The following is a 21,674-nucleotide window of genomic DNA, read 5'->3' as shown; positions in this document are numbered from 1 at the left end:
TACCCCATTTCCAGCACCTGCAGGCTCTGCTCTGGGCAGGGGAGGCAGCTCCAGCAGGGCTGGGAGCAGACGTACCTTGGCCCAGTGCTGCTAAAACCATCAGAGCTTCGTTCTCAGGCCCCTTAGACCGGTGCTGTATCCCCTTGAGGGTGCTACGCAGGTGTTTGCAGGATGGGGCCTGCGTTTGCAAGCTGTGATCATTGTTTGTATTATATTGGCCTCGTGTTTCTGCTTGGGAGGGAGCTGGTGTGCTCTGGGATAGCTAAAACCTAGCTTGATACGCTGCTCGTACACAGCACTGCAGTCAGCCAGGATGGGGTGAGGGCAGGACTTTCCAAGGGAAAAAGCAGCTGGTAATTCATTTTACCTCCTTCCAGGCAGCCTGGCACAGGGTACAGCACTTTTCCAGCATAAGCATCTTTTCTCTTTGAGCAAATTCACCCCAAGCAGAAGGGAGGAGGGGAGGAAAGAGGTTGGGGCAGAGGGGACCAGTTTGCTTCCACCCTAGTGTGGAGCTCAGCCAGCCAAATAGCCACAGAAAACCAGTCTGGGTCATGCATGAACCCTGCAGGCACAGCCGGGAGTGGCGTGGGTGGCAGAGATGCATGGAGTGGTTTGCTGTGTTGGTATGTTCTGAAGTTCTTCCTGTACTGAAGCAAATCATCCTGTTTTTTAAAATGCTGATGCAATGGAAGAGCCCTCTATCTTCGTATCACAGTGGTTTTTTTCCCCTCTCTCTGTAAATGCCCTAGCCTTGGAGACGATGCAGAAGAAGAGCAGCACACTAGGTAAATACCCACACCAGCCCTGCTCAGAGGGTGGCCCTGAAATCCTGCCTCTGGAGTGCTGAGGCATGTTCAAAGTCTTGCTCTCCAGAGAGTGCTTCCTTAAATCCAGGCTTAAATGTCAAAACTTGGAGGCCCAGATCTGTCAAGTCTAGATTTATGCGTTTCACTGGGGCTCACAGGCTAGGAGCCCACTCACCCTACGCAGCATCCATATGATGAAGCAAGCCAGGACACAGGAGGTAGCACCTTCCCATCTGTCCTTGGCATGGCTTTGGCTCAGAATATGTCTGGGATGGTTTATGATAGCACAGGGACTATGGTATGATAGGCAAGGGACCACCCCCAACAGGTAGCCTGGATGCAGTTTATGGAAAGAAGAAACTTTACCTGTACAGACACAAGCCGCGTCATGGCCAGAGAATGAGCCTTGGTCCATTTATTTACCAATATAGACTTACCCTATGATTCCCTCTGTGGCCAGTAAAGAGAGATGGGCACTTCCAGAGGTGGTTCAGGGAGAGCGGGGACTCCGGTGGACTGCCAAAATTTGGGTGGGATAGGGCTGTGGACGTCACGGCTCCTGACCACCTTGAAACTGAGATCCCAGGAAGCATCACCTGATAGCTGTTGACCTTGAAATATTCATGGGCAGGACAGAGCTCTGCAGCCGAAAGCAATCTGGTCACGGTGAATTATTGATCGTGTCTTTTCTTGTGCGTGCCAGTGGATCCAAGACATGTCTGGCTGGGTTCAACTCTCCACCTGCCACAAGTGGCCCCATGGGTCACTTGCTCCAAAGCTGGGGTCATTGCCAAGCATTGGAGTTGAACTTGGTGATGAAAATACCCATGACAGGAGGCTGGAAGAGGCAGGACTCCCCGCTTCTATCAGGCCTGGGCACTTTGCTGGTCAGCCTGGGCTGGTCAATGGTGCAAACGTGTTTGCTTGGCACTGTTGCTGCTCATGGTGGCTTTCCAGAGCTGCTGTGTCTACAGAGAGGTAGAAATTAGGTAGTGCAGTGAGGTGCATCCCAGCACCATCCTGCATGGCCCTAGGAAGCTCAGCAAGGCTCTTGCTATGATCCCAGTCTTCCTAGGTTGCCCATATAGTCAAAGGAAAGAGGAATCTCCCAAGGGATGTTTACCCACGTAGGATCTGACTCAGCCTTTGGATCTGTGTGTCTCCATCCTTGGCTGTCGTGGAAGACCGGTGTAGGCAGGTTCATAACTTCCATGTCCAAGTAGATAAGGAGGGTCCGAAATTGCTAACGCAAGTGTGGCATTTGGGGACACATCTTAGGGATGTCACACACCGGCCCATTGCCTCCATCAGCATAACCAAGCAAGTCCAGGGTCCTTTTCCTCCTGAGCAAAGAAAAGTGAAATAATTTCCCAAACACTATCAGCCCCTGTCAAGTTTCCCCCATGGGCCCCTGTCAAGTTTCCCCCATCCTTTTTGCAACCCTTCCAACGTACCCTTAAATTGCTAGGGAAAAAAATACATCCTGAGGACCCTGAAAAGCAGGAAAAGGGCTAGGAAGAGGTGTTCAGAGCAATGGACTGGGTGCTGCCCTAAGTCCCAAGGCAGAGCCTCCAGCAGCTTGAGATATTTCCTGGAAGCTGTTAGCACCTGTGATCTAGATTGACCCCAAATTGTTCCAGTGTAGGAGATCTTCCAGATCTAGCAAGAGCAATGGATGACGCCAGCTGCTGGGGTGGTGACAGCTCTTGTGCCCTGTGCCAAAAGTGCGGATCCTGTCACCAGCTGGGTTTTTCCTGGGGAAAGCGTGAGTGGAGCACCCTAGGCTGGGTGCACACAGCTGAAATTAACACCCATCAGCTGTCTTGGAGCACCCTGTGGCTTGGACACACCACCACCCCTCCTTGGAAGGGATGTCCCTGCCCTCACCAGGTCCATGTTTCCCTTGCTGCTGGTGGGCTGCTTCAAGAAGCCTGACACTGGGTTGTTGTTTGTTTTTTTTTCTCTCTTTCTCTTCGATGCCTCACTCAGGATTAAGTTTAACGATGGATACAAGTCAGTAGCAAGGTACCAAAATGTCATGACCGGTGGGATCTTGGCTTTTTTTTTTTGGGGGGGGGGGGCTTTGCTCTCATCCTAGCCCATCCCAGTCACCCCACATCCCACAAATATGTGACGGTCCAGGCATAAATACGCCCAGGGATCTGGGACACAGGCCAATCTGGTTTAAGCTCCAAATCTTCCTTAATTCAAATTAATTCCCAAATCTTAAGCCAGGAGAGCAGGGTATGTGGTCCAGACCTAGGTGAAGCCAATGGTTCATGCACCAGCATCACAGCACTGCGTCTCTGCAAGTGCAGGGCAGCACGTGCGAGTGCTGGAAGCTGGAGCTGAAGCCTGCCAGGGAGGAAGAGCTGTATGGTAGCATACGAGCCCTGCGCTCCAGGAGCTTTCTGTGGGACCCAGCCACACCTGCCAACCTCCTCCATGTCACATTGCAAAGGAGAAGTGGGTCCTGTGGTCCCTCTACAGCCAAATCCCACATAGTGTGATGATGATCACCCCATCTGTTGGGCTAATGGACTCCCAAAGGCACCATGAATAAGAACACATCTTTATAAGTAGATTTATCTGGCATGGGTGAGTCCAGGACAGTGATCCCAGCCCCCAACCCATCCCTGTAAGTCTGTTCTTCATTGCTGCTGCTCAATATTTGGGGGGAGGTGGACAGGATGCAGAAGAAACCTGCAGAAGAATGCTGGCCTGCCACTGGCAAGCAGGACCTGGGTGGTGGCAAAGAGCTGTGGGACAACGTCTCCTCAGTACCTCGCCACGCTGTGGCGGCCGAGGCCAGAGTGGGACCTTGCCCTCTGGTGTGCATTGCACTGAAGGAACCTTCTCAGCATCAGCCCAGGAGGATCCTCCCGGGGCGGGGGGTGGCAGCCATTAGCCCCTTCCCCTGTCCTGGCCAGTTCCCATGGGCCGTGGGAGAGGGGGACATATCTGTTTGGGTGGGTTTGTTTCTTCCTCATGTTCATCCTCCTGGCTGTGTCCCTTCCAAACAGTGAAGACCCTGAAGATCCCAGGTACTGGGCATGGTATCCTTGCTTCGCTCAGGCCCTTTGGGCATGCTGTGTGCATGCATGTGACATGCGTGTTGGCATACCAATCCCTGCATGGCATTTGGACCCAGGGAAAGGTCCTAACTTGCTTCCCGCCCTCTTCTTAATGGGGGGCAGAGCTTTCTTGTATTCACCCCATCCCCTCCTCCCCAAAGAGCAGGGCTTCTTTGTATGTGGTCTGTTCTCCCCTATGCCCAGCAAAGACACGTTTCCTTCTACTCAGGGGCCTTCCAAAGGAGCTTTGAGGATAATATTTGTGTGTCTGCCTAGCTATCCACCCATCCATCCATTCATGCCAATGCAGCTCTCACCATCCACCAATCTGTCCATCTGTCCATCAGTCCACCTCAATACAATCCTATGCGTCCGTCATCTCATTGCATTTCTTTCCATCTATCACTGCAATTCTCACCATCCATCCGTCCATCCATCCACTGCAGTACACATCTATCTGTCTGTCCATTCATCCCAGTGCCATTCTGTGCATCCACCCATCGTACTGTGACACTATCTGTCCATCCATCTATACATAACGCCAGCCACCCAGCCCATACTATTTCACCATCCATCCCGAAGCAATGCTCTTTTTCCGCCAGTTGTTCTATGTTGTTCGTGCACTCTCTGTTCTCCCTGCTCATTCCAGCACCACCAGTACTGTCGCTATCTCTCTACCCAGTTCCCTGGATGCCAGTGGGTTCGGAAGTCCTGTTGCAGCAAGATCTCCCTCTGGCATGCTTGCGAATTGGCTTTGGTTGGTTGCTTGGTGCATGTTGCTGATGGGGGTTTTGAGGGGAGAAGACGGGCAAGGGTCTTTGTCACTGCAGCAGGATGAATCAAGTCTGAATGAACTGCTCTTTGTGATTGCAGAGCTAAGGCTAAGGGGAAAGAGAAAAGACATCTCGTGTTGCCATTCAGGTACCCTGACTCCCCCTGTCCCCACTTGTGCCCAGGCTCGCTTTCCAGCTCCAGCCTCTAGCCCTTCGCAGCAGTGTTACTGCACCCCCCTGAAACGGCTGCAGGGCAGGACCACAAGTTCATCTGTGCTAGTCAGAGTGCTTAAGACCAAGTTGCTTGAAGGCATAAAATGAGAATTCTCTGGTGGTGCCGCTAATGGGAAATCTGTGCCCTTTTCAGGCACCCAGAACCCAAACTGTGGCTGTCTGGAGTCAGAGGGACTCCTTTTGCAGTAAGGGTTGGTGTGGAAGGGGCAAGGGATAATAGGAGGGGAGGGAGAAAGACTAATCTGGTGTCAGCTGCTCCACCAGGCCCTTGAAGAAGAATCTCTGGACCTCTCACGTAGTGCAATCGCCTCGTTCGCCCAGGCACTGATGATCCGAGTGCCCAGGGCCAGCAGCACCATGCGTTGCTGCATACAGGAGCCAGGAGAGATGCAGGAGGAGGGAGACATTCGGAGCAAGAGGGCAGCCACAGCCCTGTTCTCGCATCCCTCACCCAGGCCACATTTACACCAGTGAAATGAACAGGGAAAGGAGGCAGGCTCAGGCACTGCACTGTCCCACCCACCCGAGGATGCTGCTCCCCATCCTGGCATGGGGGGGACCAGACGCTCTGGCAGCCCCAGGGCAGTTTGGATGGGCACTGGTGGGGAGGAAGAGTTCCCCAGCCCGTCTGTAGCAGGGAAGGATCCTGCAGCAGTGAAGTCACTCGGGGAGCTGCAGCTGCCGGTCCCTACAGCGATGCAAAGGGCTTGAGCATTCAAACCCAGCCAAACCAGGCACGTTCGGGGTGAGACGGTGATGAGCCACGGCTTTGCAGGGAGCTCAGACCACATCCGTGAGCTGTGGGAGAAAGCGTGGGGTGATTTAAATCCTTTCCTAGCGCCGGGCAGGGGCACTAGGGCAGCTTTTACAATGCAGATGAACCAGCTGAGCTGCTGGCATTGGCGTTTGCTTGCTCCCCTGACAAGCTCAGCTGGCAAGGGAATAATTTCTGCTGGTTTGCTCTCAGAGCAAGTGTCGGTGCAGGGAGAGAACAGGACTGCTTGTTTCTGAAGCAGCTTCTGGATGGGTTTCCTTGGCCATTTTCCAGTCCAGGCTCGAAGCTGATCCCTGCCCATGCTGGGCTGAATGGGAGGACCCTGCTCTTCCCAGACTCCCACCCACCGCTGGGTCCTGCTCCGTGTCTTGTGCTGGAGCTGGTCTTCTGGAACTTCACCTCTCTAAAAACCCATCCAGCAACACCTAAAACAAAAGTGGTTTTTTTTCTGGGTGGTTTTCCAGCAGCTCAGTGCACAGGGAGCTGGAGGTCCATGCTCTGAAGCCACCCTCCTCCCCCATGCACCCAGCACAGACATGGCCATGGGGTGAAGTGGAGTAACAAGCTGTAATTAAAAAACAGGCCTCCTAATTACTTTCTAGAGCTGGTTAATTGTTTTTTCCTCCACCCTTTGCTGATGCATAATGGGGGGAGATTAGCCAGAGAAGAGCGACAGGGGAGAAAAACAGGGAGGCAGGACACAAATAGAGAAACGTAGGAGCCATGAGAGAAGGAAAACAGGTTTGAAAAGCCAGAAAGCAGAGGCAGAGCAGGAGTTTGCAAAGCGAAACAAGGAGATGAGGAGTCAGTGTTTCCTGCATGGTATCAGGGCAGGAGGATGCAGTGTCGGTCTGGGCAGGGATGAGGACCCCCAGCTCCAGCCTGTCTCCTCTAGCTGAGCCCTCTCTGGAGGGAGGATATGAATACACCTTTGTGGGAGGATGAGGAAGACCACTCCCCTCTACCAAAAAGGAGAAGAAGCCTTGTCTCCTGCCCTGGCAGCATCCTCAATCTGTGCACGTACCCACTCACGTGTGCATGCACGGCTGTAGCTGCTTTACTGGCCCCATACACGCATCCAGTGAATGCCCATCACCTCCATCTCCTAGTGTGGGGGGCTGTGGTTCTCCTAAGCCCCTCTAGCCTGGCAGAGGGTAACACAGAGATGTTATCCACCTAAATTACAGATGTAGGCAGGACAGGGGTGTTTGGGGTCAGCCCTGCTGAGGAAGGGTGCCCATGAGCGCAGCCTGGGGATGGGGCACCTGGAGCACTCGTGAGGAGCAGGGAAGCTGCAAAGGGAAGAGCAGCCTCTTCTGATTTTATGCTCTGATTTGAAGCACTTGAAGTGCACTGAAGCTTGTTTGCCTTTTGTTCCCTTGATGCGTGGCCACCGGCTCCAGCAAAGGCAAGGAGAAGACGAAGGAGCACAAGTAGGTTTGCTCTCCTTGCTTCTTCTCCTCCTTCTTCTTTCCAGCTTTCCTAGCTCATGTTGCCGCTGATCCGGTACATGGTGTGCTCTCCCTTTCTCTAAAGCTGAGCCTGTCAGCCCCGGAGGAGCTCGGGTCTCTTGGATGTGTGGCCTGAGGCCTTGAAGCCTGCAGGGGATATTTATCTACAGCAAAAGCCAAATGTAAAAGACAAGCTTGGAGTGGTCCCTGGAAGCACTGGAAGGGAACTGGGGGTTCTCGAGAGAAGCCTGGCTCCCATCAGGTTTGGACGGGTCCTGGCTGCGGGGAGAGTTTCCCAGCTTGGACATGGACAGCCTGGCCAGGGCTTAGGGCAGGAGAGGGTCTGGGTGCAGGTCATCAGCACAGGGCTGGGCAAACGGGACCTAGCATCAGCTTTACAGCTCCTGTGCCCACAGGTCGGGCTGCCACATCATCTGTGTAGACAAGTTTCTTCAGCTCCTGCCTTCCTTTTATCCCCAGCTGCTTGCATTGATACCAGACCAGGCTGTGTCTGAGCTCTCTCCCAACAGCAGCATCCTCCAGCTCTCCAGCTTAGCAGATCTGCTGAAATTTAAGCTTGATTCTCTTGCGAGTGCAGGCTAATCTCCTGCTGTCCAGGGGACGATCCCTGCAGCCACCACAGGGCACTTTCCAATCAATGAGGTTTTCTCTGGCTCATATTTACTGCACTGCAGTTTAAGGACCAGTTTATGGCAGTATCTTACTGATGGACCCTCCTAATTAATCGTGTAAAGCAAGGAGGCAGAGATGAGGCAGGGAAAGGAGAAAAATGCCTTCAAGCAGTCAGCAAGGAGAGGGCAGACTCAAGAAAAGATGGGAAGAGATTTCCCTGCCCCGAGCAGCCTGGTCCTTGCTGGCTCCCCTCCCCAGTTTGGCTGCGCAGGGAAGGGGGAGAGGCAGACCGAGTCTGAGCGTTGGGGTCTTCCCTGGGCTCGAGGGCGGCGTGCGTAGGGTGACCCCACGGGGCTGGCAGTGGGGTCTGTCCCCGGTACAGGTGGGAGAACTGGAAGCCTTGTTAGCACAGGGGTGATGGAGGCAGCACCCACCTGACGGGCATAATTCCTGCAAAGAAATGAGCCATGGAAACCCTGTTTCCTGCTCCCAACTCCCCAGTAAAAAGCAATGATTAAAATGTCCTTTTTAGCCATGAATAATTAACCAGTAACCTGCAACCATATCTTTAACCAGAAGCTGGCCAGGAGAGAGACTGCTTCCACCTCCCTGCCCATGTCTCAAAATCTGTCTGTCCCTCCATGCTCCCCTCCTGGAGAGCCACACGGGTGAAACCCTAAAGGACAAAGCCAAGTGCTTCTGGGAGCAGCAAACTAAACGGAGGATGTGTGCTTCATCATCAACTGAAGATAATTCATCTGCTCAATCCCATATTAGACACCAGAAAATCCAAGGGGAGAGTGCTGTGGGAGGCTGGGTGGATACTCTGGTGTCTAATACAGGTTTAAGCTTGCTTGGAGGCTTGTCCCTACTTGGGAACAGAGTCAAGGTGTTTGGTCCTACACCCCCAAACTTGCAGGAACCCAACCTTGACCCTGCTGCCAAATTGGGTTGCAATGGGCCAGCAGCTTGCCCTGTTTTGGAGGGGAGCAGGCAGGCGGGTGGCAGCCTCCTCTCTGGCATCTCAATTCTTTAGGAAACCAGGCTAAACCCAGGCTTTGGCAAAGCGGAGGCTCTCAGTGCCACCACGCAGCCTGTGTCAGCATCTCAGGTTCGCAGGTCCTCATGTAATATTCACGTGGGGACGGTGTCAGCTCTCCACCAGCGCCAGCTTCCCATCCACACCGTCGGATGCCTGGCAGGAGCAGCGGAGGGGTTGATGCGACCTTTGTTTAGCGCTGAAAGACCCTGCTGTGCCCAGAGAGGAGCTTGGCCAGGGTCCCCGTCCCTGCTCAGTCCTGACCTACACGTGGGGCACGGCTCTGCCCTCAGCACCGGGATGGCTGCTCCACCCTAGACGTGCCGCTGGCCGCTCGCCTGTCTTGGCTGAGCTCTTCCAGCATCTCCTCCTTGGGGAAGCCAAGTCCTGGACGGCCGGCAGGTGAAGGTAGTACCCCCGAGGGATGGGAAGGGGAAGGGGGCTTGTACGGGGTGTGTCAGTGCTCACCTGGCTTGGAAAAGGTGACAGATGGGGCTTGGGAAGGGGCTGGGGAACGAGGGTGAGCTGCTGGGCATCTGCTCCACAGCATCTGGGACAGCTCCTTCCTCATCCGTCACTTGCTTCTTCCCTTCTCCTCAGCACGTACCAAGTATGCTGCCAAAATCCACCAAAATCCGCTTTTTAATTTTTTCCTTCTTTTCTTTTCTTTTTTTTTTTTCTTTTCCTAGTGACCTCCAAACTCTGTTGTTTCCTAAATATTTGCCCCCTTGGGGTTCCGGTCTGCTGCGATAACACCAGTAAGGGCAGTGGTGAAGGAAGGAGACAGCGCCAGATGTTGTAACTGGGGCTGAGAACAGCAGCAGGGGGATGTGGCCAGGATGCAGGCATGGGGACAGCACCTGAATTTTTATGCCACCGAGGGACCTTGTGCCCTCTGGACTCTGCTCTCTGAACCAGCTAGAGCTGAGGCTTGTCTCATGGATGCGCTGGAGGTTGTCAGGCTATTTCCCATTTCTGGGACCTCTTCTACAGTAAAACTGTCTTTGGGGACACACGAGAGGCTCCTCCATCCAATGTCCCCAGCACATTTACTGAGGCTCAGCCGGCAGCGAGGGGTCATCGCTCCAGGAGGGGAGGGGGGTGACACCATCTCTCACGTGCATCTCTCTGGAAGGAGCTGGGTTGGGCTGGTGCTGCTGGGATGGGTCCCAGGATCCATGGATCGGGTGCTCCTTGGATTGGGTGCTCCTTGGATCGGGTGCTTAATCCCAGTCTGGTTCCACATGGCCCAAAAGCAGCTTGATCGTTTTACTGAGCGGGGCATCGGATGCTGTGCTAAGCCAGGACCCAATGCATCCTCAGTGCCCATGCAAGGACCTTGTTATTCTGGGTCCTGGTAGAGGACCAGCACTGCCCGTGTCTTCCCTGCAGAGTCCTACTGGCTCCATCACCAGTTGCTCTTCTGCTTTGTTTTACTTCCCAAGGAACCTCAGGAATTCCTGGGACAGATACAGTGATTTTATCACTAACCATCTGCGAGCAAATTGCCTGCATGCCAGCTTTGGGGCTGGTGGGACTTTTTTTTCCTCCGTTTTAAATAAATTAATTGGAAAGAAGGGAATGTGACGTAACCAACCCTGGAGGTGCCGTGTCCCACTGAGGGGCTGCGTGCCTGCTGGATTTCCCACACTCAGTGGTGGAGAGTGGTCTCGGAGCAGAGTTTCACAGCCTGAGCTGTTACAGCACTTGCTCATAAAAAAAATGAGTTTGCAAATAGCTCAAAAGTGTTGCTTCCCCCATAGCACCTCGAGGCAGATGTTCCCTGGCAGGATTACAGATACGGAAACCTAGCCCTTATGTTTCCTGCCCTTTCACTGAGAATCCTGTGAATTAATCACAGCTACCAGAGACTGCCTTGAGGCCCAAGCAGTGCTTTAGTCCCAATTAAACCTCAGCTATAAATAGTTCCTGTATCTTCTGCTGGCCTTCTGCCCCGATTGAATTCCCCCCTCCCTTGGTGAATGCATTATCCTCCTATTCTCCTTAATTTTCTTCTCGTTTGCTCTGGCTCCATCAGCAGCCTGCAAACTTCCAGTTGTTATTTAAGACAACAAATGCATCAGGCTGGCCGCAATGCCAGGACTTCTTTGTTTTGCAAAAAAAAAGGGTGCAATTTCATCCTTTGGCCCCAGCCAGACGTGATCAAAGCTGAGACCAGGGGATCCTGCAGCTCGGCTGCTGTCACCTGGCTCGTGGGCAGCGCATCCCAATCCTGCTGCATCCAGGGCTGGTGCTGAGCCCTGGCTCCCCTGCCCTGGCAGCCAGCTTCAGGTGAGGTCCAGGCTGGAGGTGAGGTCCAAGATGGAGCTGAGGGCCCCCCTTGCTTCTAAGCTGACCCAAGAACATGTCCATCAAACCTGCAAGGCTTCTGCAAAGAGCAACACCTTCAGGTAATGGGAATTTTCCAATTAAAAAAAAAATCCCCTTCAGCTTTACCACCTTCTGCTTTTGGGACAGTCACAGGCCATTGCCTCCAAGTGTCTCTCCAGCTGTTCGCTCTTTACAACGGGGTTATTGCACGCTCTGACTTGTGCTTCTTGCTGGATTCAGTTTTGCAGATCCGATGCAGGTTTTTTCCTACTGAGGTTTTCAGCTGAATCTTCAGGCTAAAAATCCACATTACGTCCCGACTCCATCACTTTCACCAGGGTGACTCACAACCTCCCATCTCTTTGCAACAGCAGCACGGACTTACCTCCAAATAACAGGGAACGATTTCCCGAAAACATCTGCAAGGCTGTTATTGTCTTTAACAATCTCTGCCTTTTTGCATTTGAGAGCAACCCCGTTTGCAGGGCAGAAATCCTGTTATTTACTGAATGCTGTATTTGTATATATTTGCTGTACATGTACGCGACAAACACCAAGTAATGTAGGAGCCCAGGCTGTCAAAGCACTTGTGGTTGCCCAGGCTGATTTCTGAGCTGCAGTAACAGCCCTAGCCCCAGCAAAGCATTTGGAGCTAGAAGTTATACTTCTTAAACTTGCCTTGAAATGATGGCTATTTTTAGAAAGCAACTCGCGAGCCATTTGCAAACCATTATTTTATCAGCCAATCCAGCCCAAACTGCCCTGAGTGAATTTGACCCCAGCCTAGATTGCAGACGGGGAGCTAAGACTGACCTGGTACTGGTGTTTACCACCCTGGAAGGGAAAAAATCACGTTGCTGCAATGGGCTGCTGAAAGACCTTAGGATCTGCATAGGCTTGCTGCTGATCTAGCCAAAGAGGTTATCGATTTTTCACAGCAAGGTGGTGGGGGAAGTGGTTGGATGTTTTGATTTTTAGTAAACGGTTTTAGGTAACTGGGGAGCAATTGTACAAAGGGGTCGGGAGAGATGAGAAGTCTGTGCACAGCGGGGGCCAGCAGCAGAGACGGGAGGCATGGGTCGGGAGGAAGCGTTCGTTGGCTGCTAACACTGCTCCGGCCTCATGTTTTATCCCAAGTTGAGGCATTTCCTGAGAAAAAAAATGAGACCCAAGACTCAAAGGCAGTGCGTTTAGCTGCGATCTTGACTCTGCCCTGTGGCATGTTTGCAGCAGCCCCTGCTTAGTCTTTCAGCTGATATTTCCTCTCTTGCTTTTGAGCTGTGAAAAGCTCCTGTTCCCACCCCCAAGTCCCAGAAAACAGCACTAAAAATACAGTAATTGATGGTTGGGTTTTTTTCTCCCTCTCTTCTTCCAGAGCCGGGAAAGGAGTTTTTTCAGCCATGAAGCTTGGCAAGACGCGTCCATCAAAAGATGACCATCGGAAACAAGGTATGTTGTTCCTGGGATGAGGTTGTTCCCTGCTCCAGTGCTGCTTTTTGGCTATCCTCCACATCCCAGGAAAGCACCTGAGAGACCCCATAGAGTCACAGCATGGTTTGGGTGGGAAGGGACCGTTAAAGGCCATCCAGTCCAGCCCCCTGCCACGAGCAGGGACATCTTCAACCAGAGCAGGTTGCTCAGAGCCCCGGCCAACCTGACCTGGAATGTTTCCAGGGATGGGGCATCCACCACCTCTCTGGGCAACCTGGGCCAGTGTCTCACCACCCTCAGCATAAAACATTTCTTCCTCATATCTAGTCTGAATCTCCCCTCTTTTAGTTTAAACGCATCACCCCGTGTCCTATCGCTGCAGGCCCCTAAAAGTCTGTCTAAAAAGTGGCTCATGTCCTAAAAAGTCTGTCCCCAAAGTGGCTCATGTCAGGCACAGCCAGTCAATAACTCAAGGATTAGACAGGGAGCGTTGGGTGCTTGGGAGGAGAGCTGGAGAGAGGGGCTCCATGGGGAAATGGGAAGTAGGAACTGGTGGAGAGAGGCTCCCGCTGAAGGCTTGGCCAGATATCACCCGCCTTGTGCAGCTGTGGCAAAACCTGGGAGTTACGCAGGCAGCTTCCAGCTTATTTTTAGGCATGATTTGCAAATGTGGCAATGCAAAGCAGGATTTAGCCCTTGCACCTTGCTGGGCGCAGGGTGCAGCAGCAGCAGCGCAGCGAGAGGCAGGGCTCAGCCTGTCCCCCGGCTCGGCACCGCAGCGGCGCTGAAATCGGACGCCTTTCTGGAAACGTACAAGAGGGTCAGCGATCAGAAATTCGTTGTTGTTTCCATTCAGACCAAAGGGTTGGGTTTCAAAGGCAAAGAAGTGGGGGAATGCATGTTCGCAGACGAGGACAAAGCATTGCTTTAGGTAGTGTTTCTGGCCAAATCTCCAGTTTTTCAGCCAGGTTTGAGGATAGGAAAAGGGACATTTGGCCTGGGACACCAGTGTAGGTAGAGGCATTGGCAGCCTGTGGGAAGGCATGGCGTGGAAACCTGGGTGGCCTCCCTCTGTCCCCAGTGCCTGGGCATTCATCTTGTGGTTAAAGCTTCACGCAAGGCCACGGGGAAAGCAGCTGGGATGCAAAGGCAGGGGCAGGGTGTGTTGCAGATAGTAGAGTGCCTCCACAGATGGGGATTTACCTGCGGTCGGGGAACGGTTGCAACACAGCTGCTGTCCTGCATGGTGTGGTCAGTGCTGCACAGCCGTGGGGCTCCTTCTTCCACCTTCCCCAGGTACCTCTGGCTTTCACACACCTCACCAGGGCTCTGCTCTCTGAACACTACCCTCTTCTCTCAGCCTCGGTGTTGTCTCGGTTGTGATTCCTACCCTTGGTCTGGCCAGCTGGTGATGGGATGGGGTGGATGTTGCACCCTCTGCCTGTTGGCCAAGCCAACACCCCTCTTGTGCCATGGTCTGCTTTCCTCCCATACAGACTGCTGGTCCTGCTCGGGTCAAACAGACCCACTGAATCACCAAAAAACAAACGGGGAGGGTGCGAGTCTGTCCTCCCACCCACACGTGTTGGGATCGAACCTGCTTAGGTCCTTCCCGGCTGGTGTGACTCTGACTCAATCTCAAAAACTCCCAGCTGAGTTGAGGACACCCTTTCCCCACCCAACCTACAGCAATGCGTCTCTCTCCACTCTGATGGAGAGCTTTTCCTAACACCCAGCCTAGATCTCCCTCACTTCAGCTGAAGCCCACGTTATCTCACAAAAACAGGCCAGACTACGGTGAAAAATATTATTTCTGGTCTCTTGGAGCATGCTGATCTCCTGGAGCAAGTTACAAGCTTGCCTAGGTTAGTAAAGAGACAGGGAACCTGTTTCCCAGGAGCAGTGTCTGTGCTGTACGTGTAGATTCGTACAGCTGTGCCACCAAAGCAAACCAGTGACCCAACAGCTATACTGGTGTTTCTGGCCCAAGAGAAAAAAATCATCGCTGCTTCGTGGTCATTTCTTGACCGGAGCAAAGGCAGGAGGGGCAGGCATGACACGCACAGGGATTGTGCACAGGAAAGGAGTATCTCAGCAACTTCTTCCAATAGAAACACAAACTAGTGGACAACGCAGCTGTGTCTCAGTGCCTGTGCGATCTGGGGTCTTGGCCCTCCCTGCAGCCATTTTTCTTCTTGGGAAATGACCCCTTTCTCCTGTTTTTTTCAGACCTCTCTACCCCAAAGCTAGACACTCGGTTGTCTTTGCAACTGCTCTTCTGGTAGTTAGAGCTGCAAGACTTGCTCGAATGCTCTTTCACCCCTTGAAGTCTGGGATGTTTGTCATTTCCTGTTTTCTTTTTGCCTTCACAAAAGCATACACAGGTGTGCTGCCCAGGTGGAATAATGTGTCACAGGAGGCAATACATCTTTTTTAATCCCTTTTTAGAGCAGGTTGTCTGTGACCTGACCTGGTGATCATTGTTCTTTGTACTATCAGGTGAGGTTGATAGGACATATTGGTTACCTTTCTCTTCGCCTTTAATTATTCACTGAGTGGAAATAATAAGAGACATTCTTTTGTCTCCTTTATGCAGATGAACCTGCTGTTTTGGAAGCAGAAGACCTGGACCGAAAAGCCATGAGACAGGGATGTGGACTGGAGCCAGACACCATCTCCTTGGCCTCCATCACAGCTGTCACCACCAATGTCTCGAATAAGAGGTGAGGGTCAGATGTGAGCTTGTGCAAGCCAGGAGGTGAGGGCACGCTGACAGACACCCACAACCACGTGTCCCCTGAGACGGGGTATGCTGGAAATCACATTGCCCCATGCAGCCGGTGTTTTTTTGGAAATACCTGACCTGCTACAAAGAGCACCCATGTTCACAGAATCACAGAATCGTTTAGGTTGGAAAAGACCCTTAAGATCATCGAGTCCAACCGTAAACCAAACACTACCAAGACCACCACTACACCATGTCCCTAAGCACCTCATCCAAACGGCTTTTAAATACCCCCAGGGATGGGGACTCCACCACTGCCCTGGGCAGCCTGTTCCAATGCTGGACAACCCTTTCGGTGAAGTAAAATTTCCCAATATCCAGTCTAAACCTCCCCTGGCGCAACTTGAGGCCATTTCCTCTCGTCCTATCACTTGTTACCTGGGAGAAGAGACCGACCCCACCTCTCTACACCCTCCTTTCAGGCAGTTGTAGAGAGCGATGAGGTCTCCCCTCAGCCTCCTCTTCTCCAGGCTCAACAGCCCCAGGGTGTTTCACAGCCCCCAGGGTTTATATTCCTCAGATTCAAAGAGGGCAGGAGCTTCGAGGGGTGACCCTAATGCTCTGTCACAGCTTGCAGCAAGTCCATCTGTGGTTTGACTGAGGGTTTCTTCTGCCCCTCCAAAGGTCCAAGCCTGACATCAAAATGGAGCCGAGTGCTGGGCGGCCAATGGATTACCAGGTAGGTGACAATGTTGTGCCCCCAAGCTCAGCTCACGGGGGTCACAACCCAGGGGGTGGGGGGACCGTTTTGCAGGGAACGAGTTCGTGCTGGGTTTCAACGTACTGCACTCACAAAGCACGACTTCCCAAGAGCTGGCATTTAAACGGTCGAGCAATAAGCTTGAGATTAAGTAATTACCTGGTTTTGCTCTCCATCATATGAAGCCCAGAAAGGCCCAAATTAATCTTGATTGAAACAGGATACATTTCTCCAATACATTTCTCTTACTTCCCAAGAGCTTTCAGCATGCTGTTTAGTATTCAAGATCGGTGAGCCCTGGCTGGCAGTAGGTTGCTCGCTGGATTTCCTCAGATAGGCTGGTACATGGCTGCTGTGGTCCTCTTCAGCAGTGCTCCATCCCTGCCACTTTATCTAGAGTTAGAAGAACCACACGTTTAGTTTCCCAAGGCTCAGATGATCCATGCTGCTCCCTTTTCTTTTACTAGTTGGTGCCAGCGTGGTTCATAAATCAGCTCTTCTCATTTTCACCAAGTCGTGCTGATTCAGCAGCAATTTAGCTTTATGTCCTTGCCTCTCAGCACAGCAACACATTCCTAGGGATATCTCAGAACAATGCAAATAATGATTTTTGTTAGAGATTTATTGCAGAACATTTGCAGCATCTGCTGCAGACCAAATTGTGAGGCTTATAGGGAACGAGCGTGCTTGGTTCCGGAGTGGGGGGAACATAAAGAACATAAAGAGGAGGGGGAAGGTACGAAACAAATTACAACCAAGAGGCAGAAGGAGCACAAGGTCCAGTTATTTGGCAGGAGGATCACAAGGTTGGTGTTAATGGGGAATGGCTAATTTCTGGAGTAAAACGGGATTTGCAGCGCTAGGCTGGTTCACGAACAAGGTACGTGCCTGGCTGACCTCCGGATGTCTGCTTTCCTGTGACAACTGGCTTTTGTGGAACATCTGAGAATTAAGAGGAAAGGACTTGATCTTCCAGGCCCCATCCCTGGGAAACCTCAAGACATCGCCTCGGTCTGTGGCAGCAGAGGGGATGGGAGGGAGGGACAAAGTGTTAATGAAGGATGGTGCCCAGCAAAGTCATCTCCAGGAGCTGGTGTGGGTCAAGGCAGGGGTGGAGGGGAGGTCTCGGTGCAGAGATAACCCTGGCTGCAAGCCTCCCCAGAAGGCGTTTGGGATGTTTCCACGCACTTTGCCGCGCTGTACGTGAGGAGTGAACCTGAGCCGGGTTCCCTGAGCCGGGTCTGCAATCAGAGGTTGCATTTGCACCTCAGCTCCTCTGCGCTAAGCCAGTTTGTGCAATGATAAATGCCGGGCAGCCTTGCCCTTCCTCAGAGGGCTCTGCTACCCTTTACCAGCTGCCTTTTAGAAGCACTTGAATAGAATAGAATAGAATAGAATAGAATAGAATAGAATAGAATAGAATAGAATAGAATAGAATAGAATAGAATAATTTCAGCTTAAATTATCACAGCATCCCGGCAACTGCTGGTGGGTTTTTCTTTTTTTTTTTTTTTTTTTTTTTTTTGACTGGAATCTGAGCCTCTTTTAAAGAAATCTGATTGAAAGTCAAGCCTCTTAATATGTTACCAAAATGAAATTTCCCCAAATTTACCCACAAAGATAATAGTTTAATTTTTAATAGATTTCTATTTTCCATTATTATATGATTTAAGATAAAGCTGAGTTCAAGTTACAAAACCAACTAACAATAGCTAGAGAAGGCATGTGTAAATTAACTCATCTGTTGGGCTTCAAGGGAGCCAGGACTGAGAGCTCATGTTATTTTACAATAATAATTTTACATTATACCCAAATTCGCTATGCTTTCAAGCCTGGAGGTTACCTGTCTTACCACCAACTTGTGATAGATTTTAAAGAGATGACTCTAGAAAAATGGCTGCTGGGAATTGAAAAGATTTGGTACCTACATGAAATTACACCTTATGTTTTTTAGTAACATTAAGAAATTTCAGTATAATGCAAGCAGGAATTCCTAATATGAATTTAATATTGCAAGGAAGGAATTTAGATTCGATCTAAATACCTAATATTTATTTAATGTCACAAGGTGGATTGAACTGTGAATGACAAACTTCTGTGTCGTAAATACATGCAAATGTTTCGTCTGGATGATTTGCTCATATTCTGTTGGAAGTAGTTTATTTTCCATATACCACATACAGGAGTACTCAATTTAAATAAAACGACCTGTGTGTATGCATGCACATAGGAGGCTTGAACCATGAAATGGTGGGGAATACTCCAGAAATAATAATGAGTAGAGTAGAATAGAATGTTTCAGTTGGACGGGACCTACAACGATCATCTAGTCCAACTGCAAGCCTTTGTGTTTTCTAGCAGAAGCAAGTGAAGCCAGCTGGGGTCTCACCAACCGAGCCTCCGCTCCCACACTTTAGCTAAATCCATTTGACTTTACACCTTGCATGAAGCTACCCATGCTCTGGGGCTGAAGCAACGGGGATGCCCAGGCTCTCCTGCATCCCACACTGCATTGAAGCTCGCTCAGGCTTGGCCAAGCAGCCCAGTGTCTTTAGTGTGACCAGTAGACCCCAGAACTGCCACCATTGCACTGAAAATGCCTCAAAAACGAGAGATGGGGAGACAGGGGTTAAGGCAGCGAGCGGCACCTGATGCCGCTCTCAGGAGGTGAAGGTGCACAAATCCCTCTCCCCAGGTCAGCATCACCATCATCGAGGCCCGGCAGCTTGTTGGGCTCAACATGGACCCTGTGGTCTGCGTGGAGGTTGGAGAGGAAAAGAAATACACGTCCATGAAGGAATCGACCAATTGCCCTTACTACAATGAGGTGGGTCTGTCCTCTGGTGATGCTCACAGCTACCCGCTCCTCAGGATCTACATTGCCATTAGTCAATTAAATGTAATTTCTTGTCACTTGGGTTTTTTTCTTTTTTTCTCCTGTCACCTCTTGTCGGAATAAGATGAAATCTCAAACTCTGGAGGAGTTTGAAGGAGAAATGAAGCCTTTGCCCTCTGGTATTTTGCAAAATGGTAAAAAGTGCACTCACTTGATCTGTGTTAAATTACTCTCAGGTTTTCCCAACAAGTTAGTGCTTCCTTCTAGTTCCTCAGACTGCAGAGATTGTCGGTGTTGGGGCTTACACAGATCCATCTCTGCTGTCATGTGTGCTCCAGGATGCTCCTCCAGGCAGTCACAGCTTCTCCAGCTGGAGCGTGCACCATAATACTGTCTTTCAATCCAAAAGGAGCCCACCCCGGCTCCCCTGCCTTCACGACTGCTCTTTCCCTTTCAGTACTTTGTCTTCGACTTCCACGTCCCCCCAGATGTCATGTTCGACAAGATCATCAAGCTGTCCGTAAGTGAGCATAGTTGCGTTGTCCTTTTCGTGGGGCTTTGGAAGAAACCAGCCTGTTTTACGTATGCACTGGGGATGGATTTAAGGTCCTTGATGTGAGATCCCCAACAGGAGCTGAGGTGTTGGGTCCTATGAGCCTCACCTCTTTTGCAGACCACCAGTCCCTCTTTCTGTTGCTGACCTTCATTGCTGGGGCCACACAGCTCCACTCCTGCATTTGTTATCTCCCTCCATGGCTGATCTCTGGTATTTCAGAGCCAGGCAGAATTAAACCTGTCTCAGGATGTGTTTAGGCTTGGGGAGAAGCAAGACCTTCCTGAGCCTGCCAGAGGATTTCCTGAGGCATGAGACTGGCGGAGCTACTGTGGAAATTCAGGACTGCAGATGCTGAGAGTAAAGCAGAGACTGCAGCCCTCCCCACATCCACAGAGGAGGGCGATGAACAAGATTTGCAGATTCACTGACCAAAGCACACTAATTAGGAATATCTATATCTATCCCGTGCACAGACCGGCTGTACAATTTCTCCCACAAAGGGAATTAGACCATAAATTCTGAGCGTGCTAAAGACTCTTCCTTCAGGTGAATGTCCCAGTCTTTGTTGCCATAGGGACTAGAAAACTACATCTTGTTTCAAGGATTAATTTCTTTGCATTTTTTTCTATTCAATCCAAGTATACGCTTGTTTGCAAGACTGCTAAGCAAGAGCTGCCAACCCCACCATGCCTCTTAGTGTCCTTATACAGACCAAGGTCCTGCACAGCCCAAGGAAAATGCATCAGCTCCTTTCCCATCTGACACTGAACACCTCTGGAAAGAGCCTTATGGCTCCCAGGGCATGGAAGAATGTCTGACTTGCTTTCCTCTCTCGATTTCCAGGTGATCCACTCCAAAAACCTCTTGCGCAGTGGGACTTTGGTAGGCTCCTTCAAGATGGACGTTGGAACTGTTTATACTCAGCCTGGTACGTAAACGCTGTTTGCAACCAGTCCTATGTGCTTACCTGCACCATTGAATAAATGTCCTTGTCGGGTAGCTGGGCAGTGCTAGTTTCCTTGGGTCATGCTTATCTAACTTACTTTTAGTATCCTAGATATAAGCAAGTCACCTGGGCTCGCTCTGCACCCAGGAAAGAGCACTCAGCACCCCCGGAGAAGGTTGCGTATCCCATCCTGAAATACGGTGTTACAGCCAGAGGCTGAGATGCCCTCTGGGTGTGCTGGTCTCTGTGCACTGACCTGCTGAGGAAGGAAGCCCAAGGCGACTTGCTTAGGCAAGATATCGACCTTCCAGATAGCCGAAGGTCATGGGATGGATCTTGCCTTCTGTGGCTGGCATTTAAACCAAGAAATGAAGATGCCTGGTGTGCAAAGAGAGAGAGGGGTTGATTAGAGCTGCTGTCGTGTTGCTCACTGATGATAAACAGAACGGCGATGCCTCTTTGAGGGCCTGGTGCTCGCAGCATGCCAGAGCTGAACACACAACACCCCTTCAGAAAAAGATACCTCCAAAATCTCTGTGGGTTTTTTTTCCTTGCTCCTATGTCACGCCTGTTGCTGCACTCTGCCTCTATAAATAAGCCTGAGAGCTAAGATGTAAATGAAGCCTCCAAAGTCTGCGCTTCAGGAGTGCTCAGCAGATGATGATGGGGGGACCTTAAGGGAGCATCTAGTCTGGTTCCCCGCTCCACAGAAGGATGAAGTCTTTCTAACACCATCCAAAAGTCACCTGAGACCTTAAAGACTTAGAATCATAGAATCATTTAGGTTGGTAAAGACTCTTAAGATCATCAAGTCCAACTGTTAACCTAACACCACCAAGTCCACCACTAAACCATGTCCCTAAGCACCACGTCTATACGTCTTTTAAATACCTCCAGGGATGGTGACTTCCAGTGATGGAGAGTCCACCCCCCTTCAGACAGTTTATCCCATTGCTTCTCAGTCTTCAACGCGAGACACATCCTCCTAATGAATTTTTCAGGGGTTTCTGTCTGAATTCCTCACGCCTGAAGATGTCTCTTACATTTCCAGTCCTCGCAGTAATTGCTCTATCTCATTCTGATAAATGACTGTCTTGTCCCCTGGCTTCCAGAGCACCAGTTCTACCACAAATGGGCCATCCTTTCCGACCCTGAGGATCTCACTGCTGGGCTGAAAGGTTACCTGAAGTGTGACATTGCCGTGGTAGGGAAAGGGGACAACATCAAGACACCACACAAAGCCAATGAGACGGACGAGGATGATATTGAAGGGTAAGGATCTGCAGAGCCAGCTTCACACA

General features: G+C 51.1%; 1 protein-coding gene across 1 annotated transcript in view; it reads left to right on the top strand.

Moving 5' to 3' along the window:
- Nucleotides 1–21,674, top strand: part of OTOF (otoferlin) — a 113,363-nt gene that overhangs the window by 56,353 nt on the left and 35,336 nt on the right. Inside the window, exons 6-12 of the mRNA XM_075497212.1 lie at nucleotides 12,495–12,568; nucleotides 15,147–15,273; nucleotides 15,960–16,014; nucleotides 18,731–18,862; nucleotides 19,329–19,391; nucleotides 20,271–20,355; nucleotides 21,486–21,645. Coding sequence (XP_075353327.1) covers nucleotides 12,495–12,568; nucleotides 15,147–15,273; nucleotides 15,960–16,014; nucleotides 18,731–18,862; nucleotides 19,329–19,391; nucleotides 20,271–20,355; nucleotides 21,486–21,645 — 696 coding nt within the window. The remainder of the gene's footprint in view (nucleotides 1–12,494; nucleotides 12,569–15,146; nucleotides 15,274–15,959; nucleotides 16,015–18,730; nucleotides 18,863–19,328; nucleotides 19,392–20,270; nucleotides 20,356–21,485; nucleotides 21,646–21,674) is intronic.

The sequence above is a fragment of the Mycteria americana genome, chromosome 3 (genome assembly GCF_035582795.1).
Source record: "Mycteria americana isolate JAX WOST 10 ecotype Jacksonville Zoo and Gardens chromosome 3, USCA_MyAme_1.0, whole genome shotgun sequence".
NCBI lineage: Eukaryota > Metazoa > Chordata > Aves > Ciconiiformes > Ciconiidae > Mycteria > Mycteria americana.
Note: the sequence above shows the minus strand (reverse complement) of the source record. Positions and strands in the feature narration are given on the sequence as shown.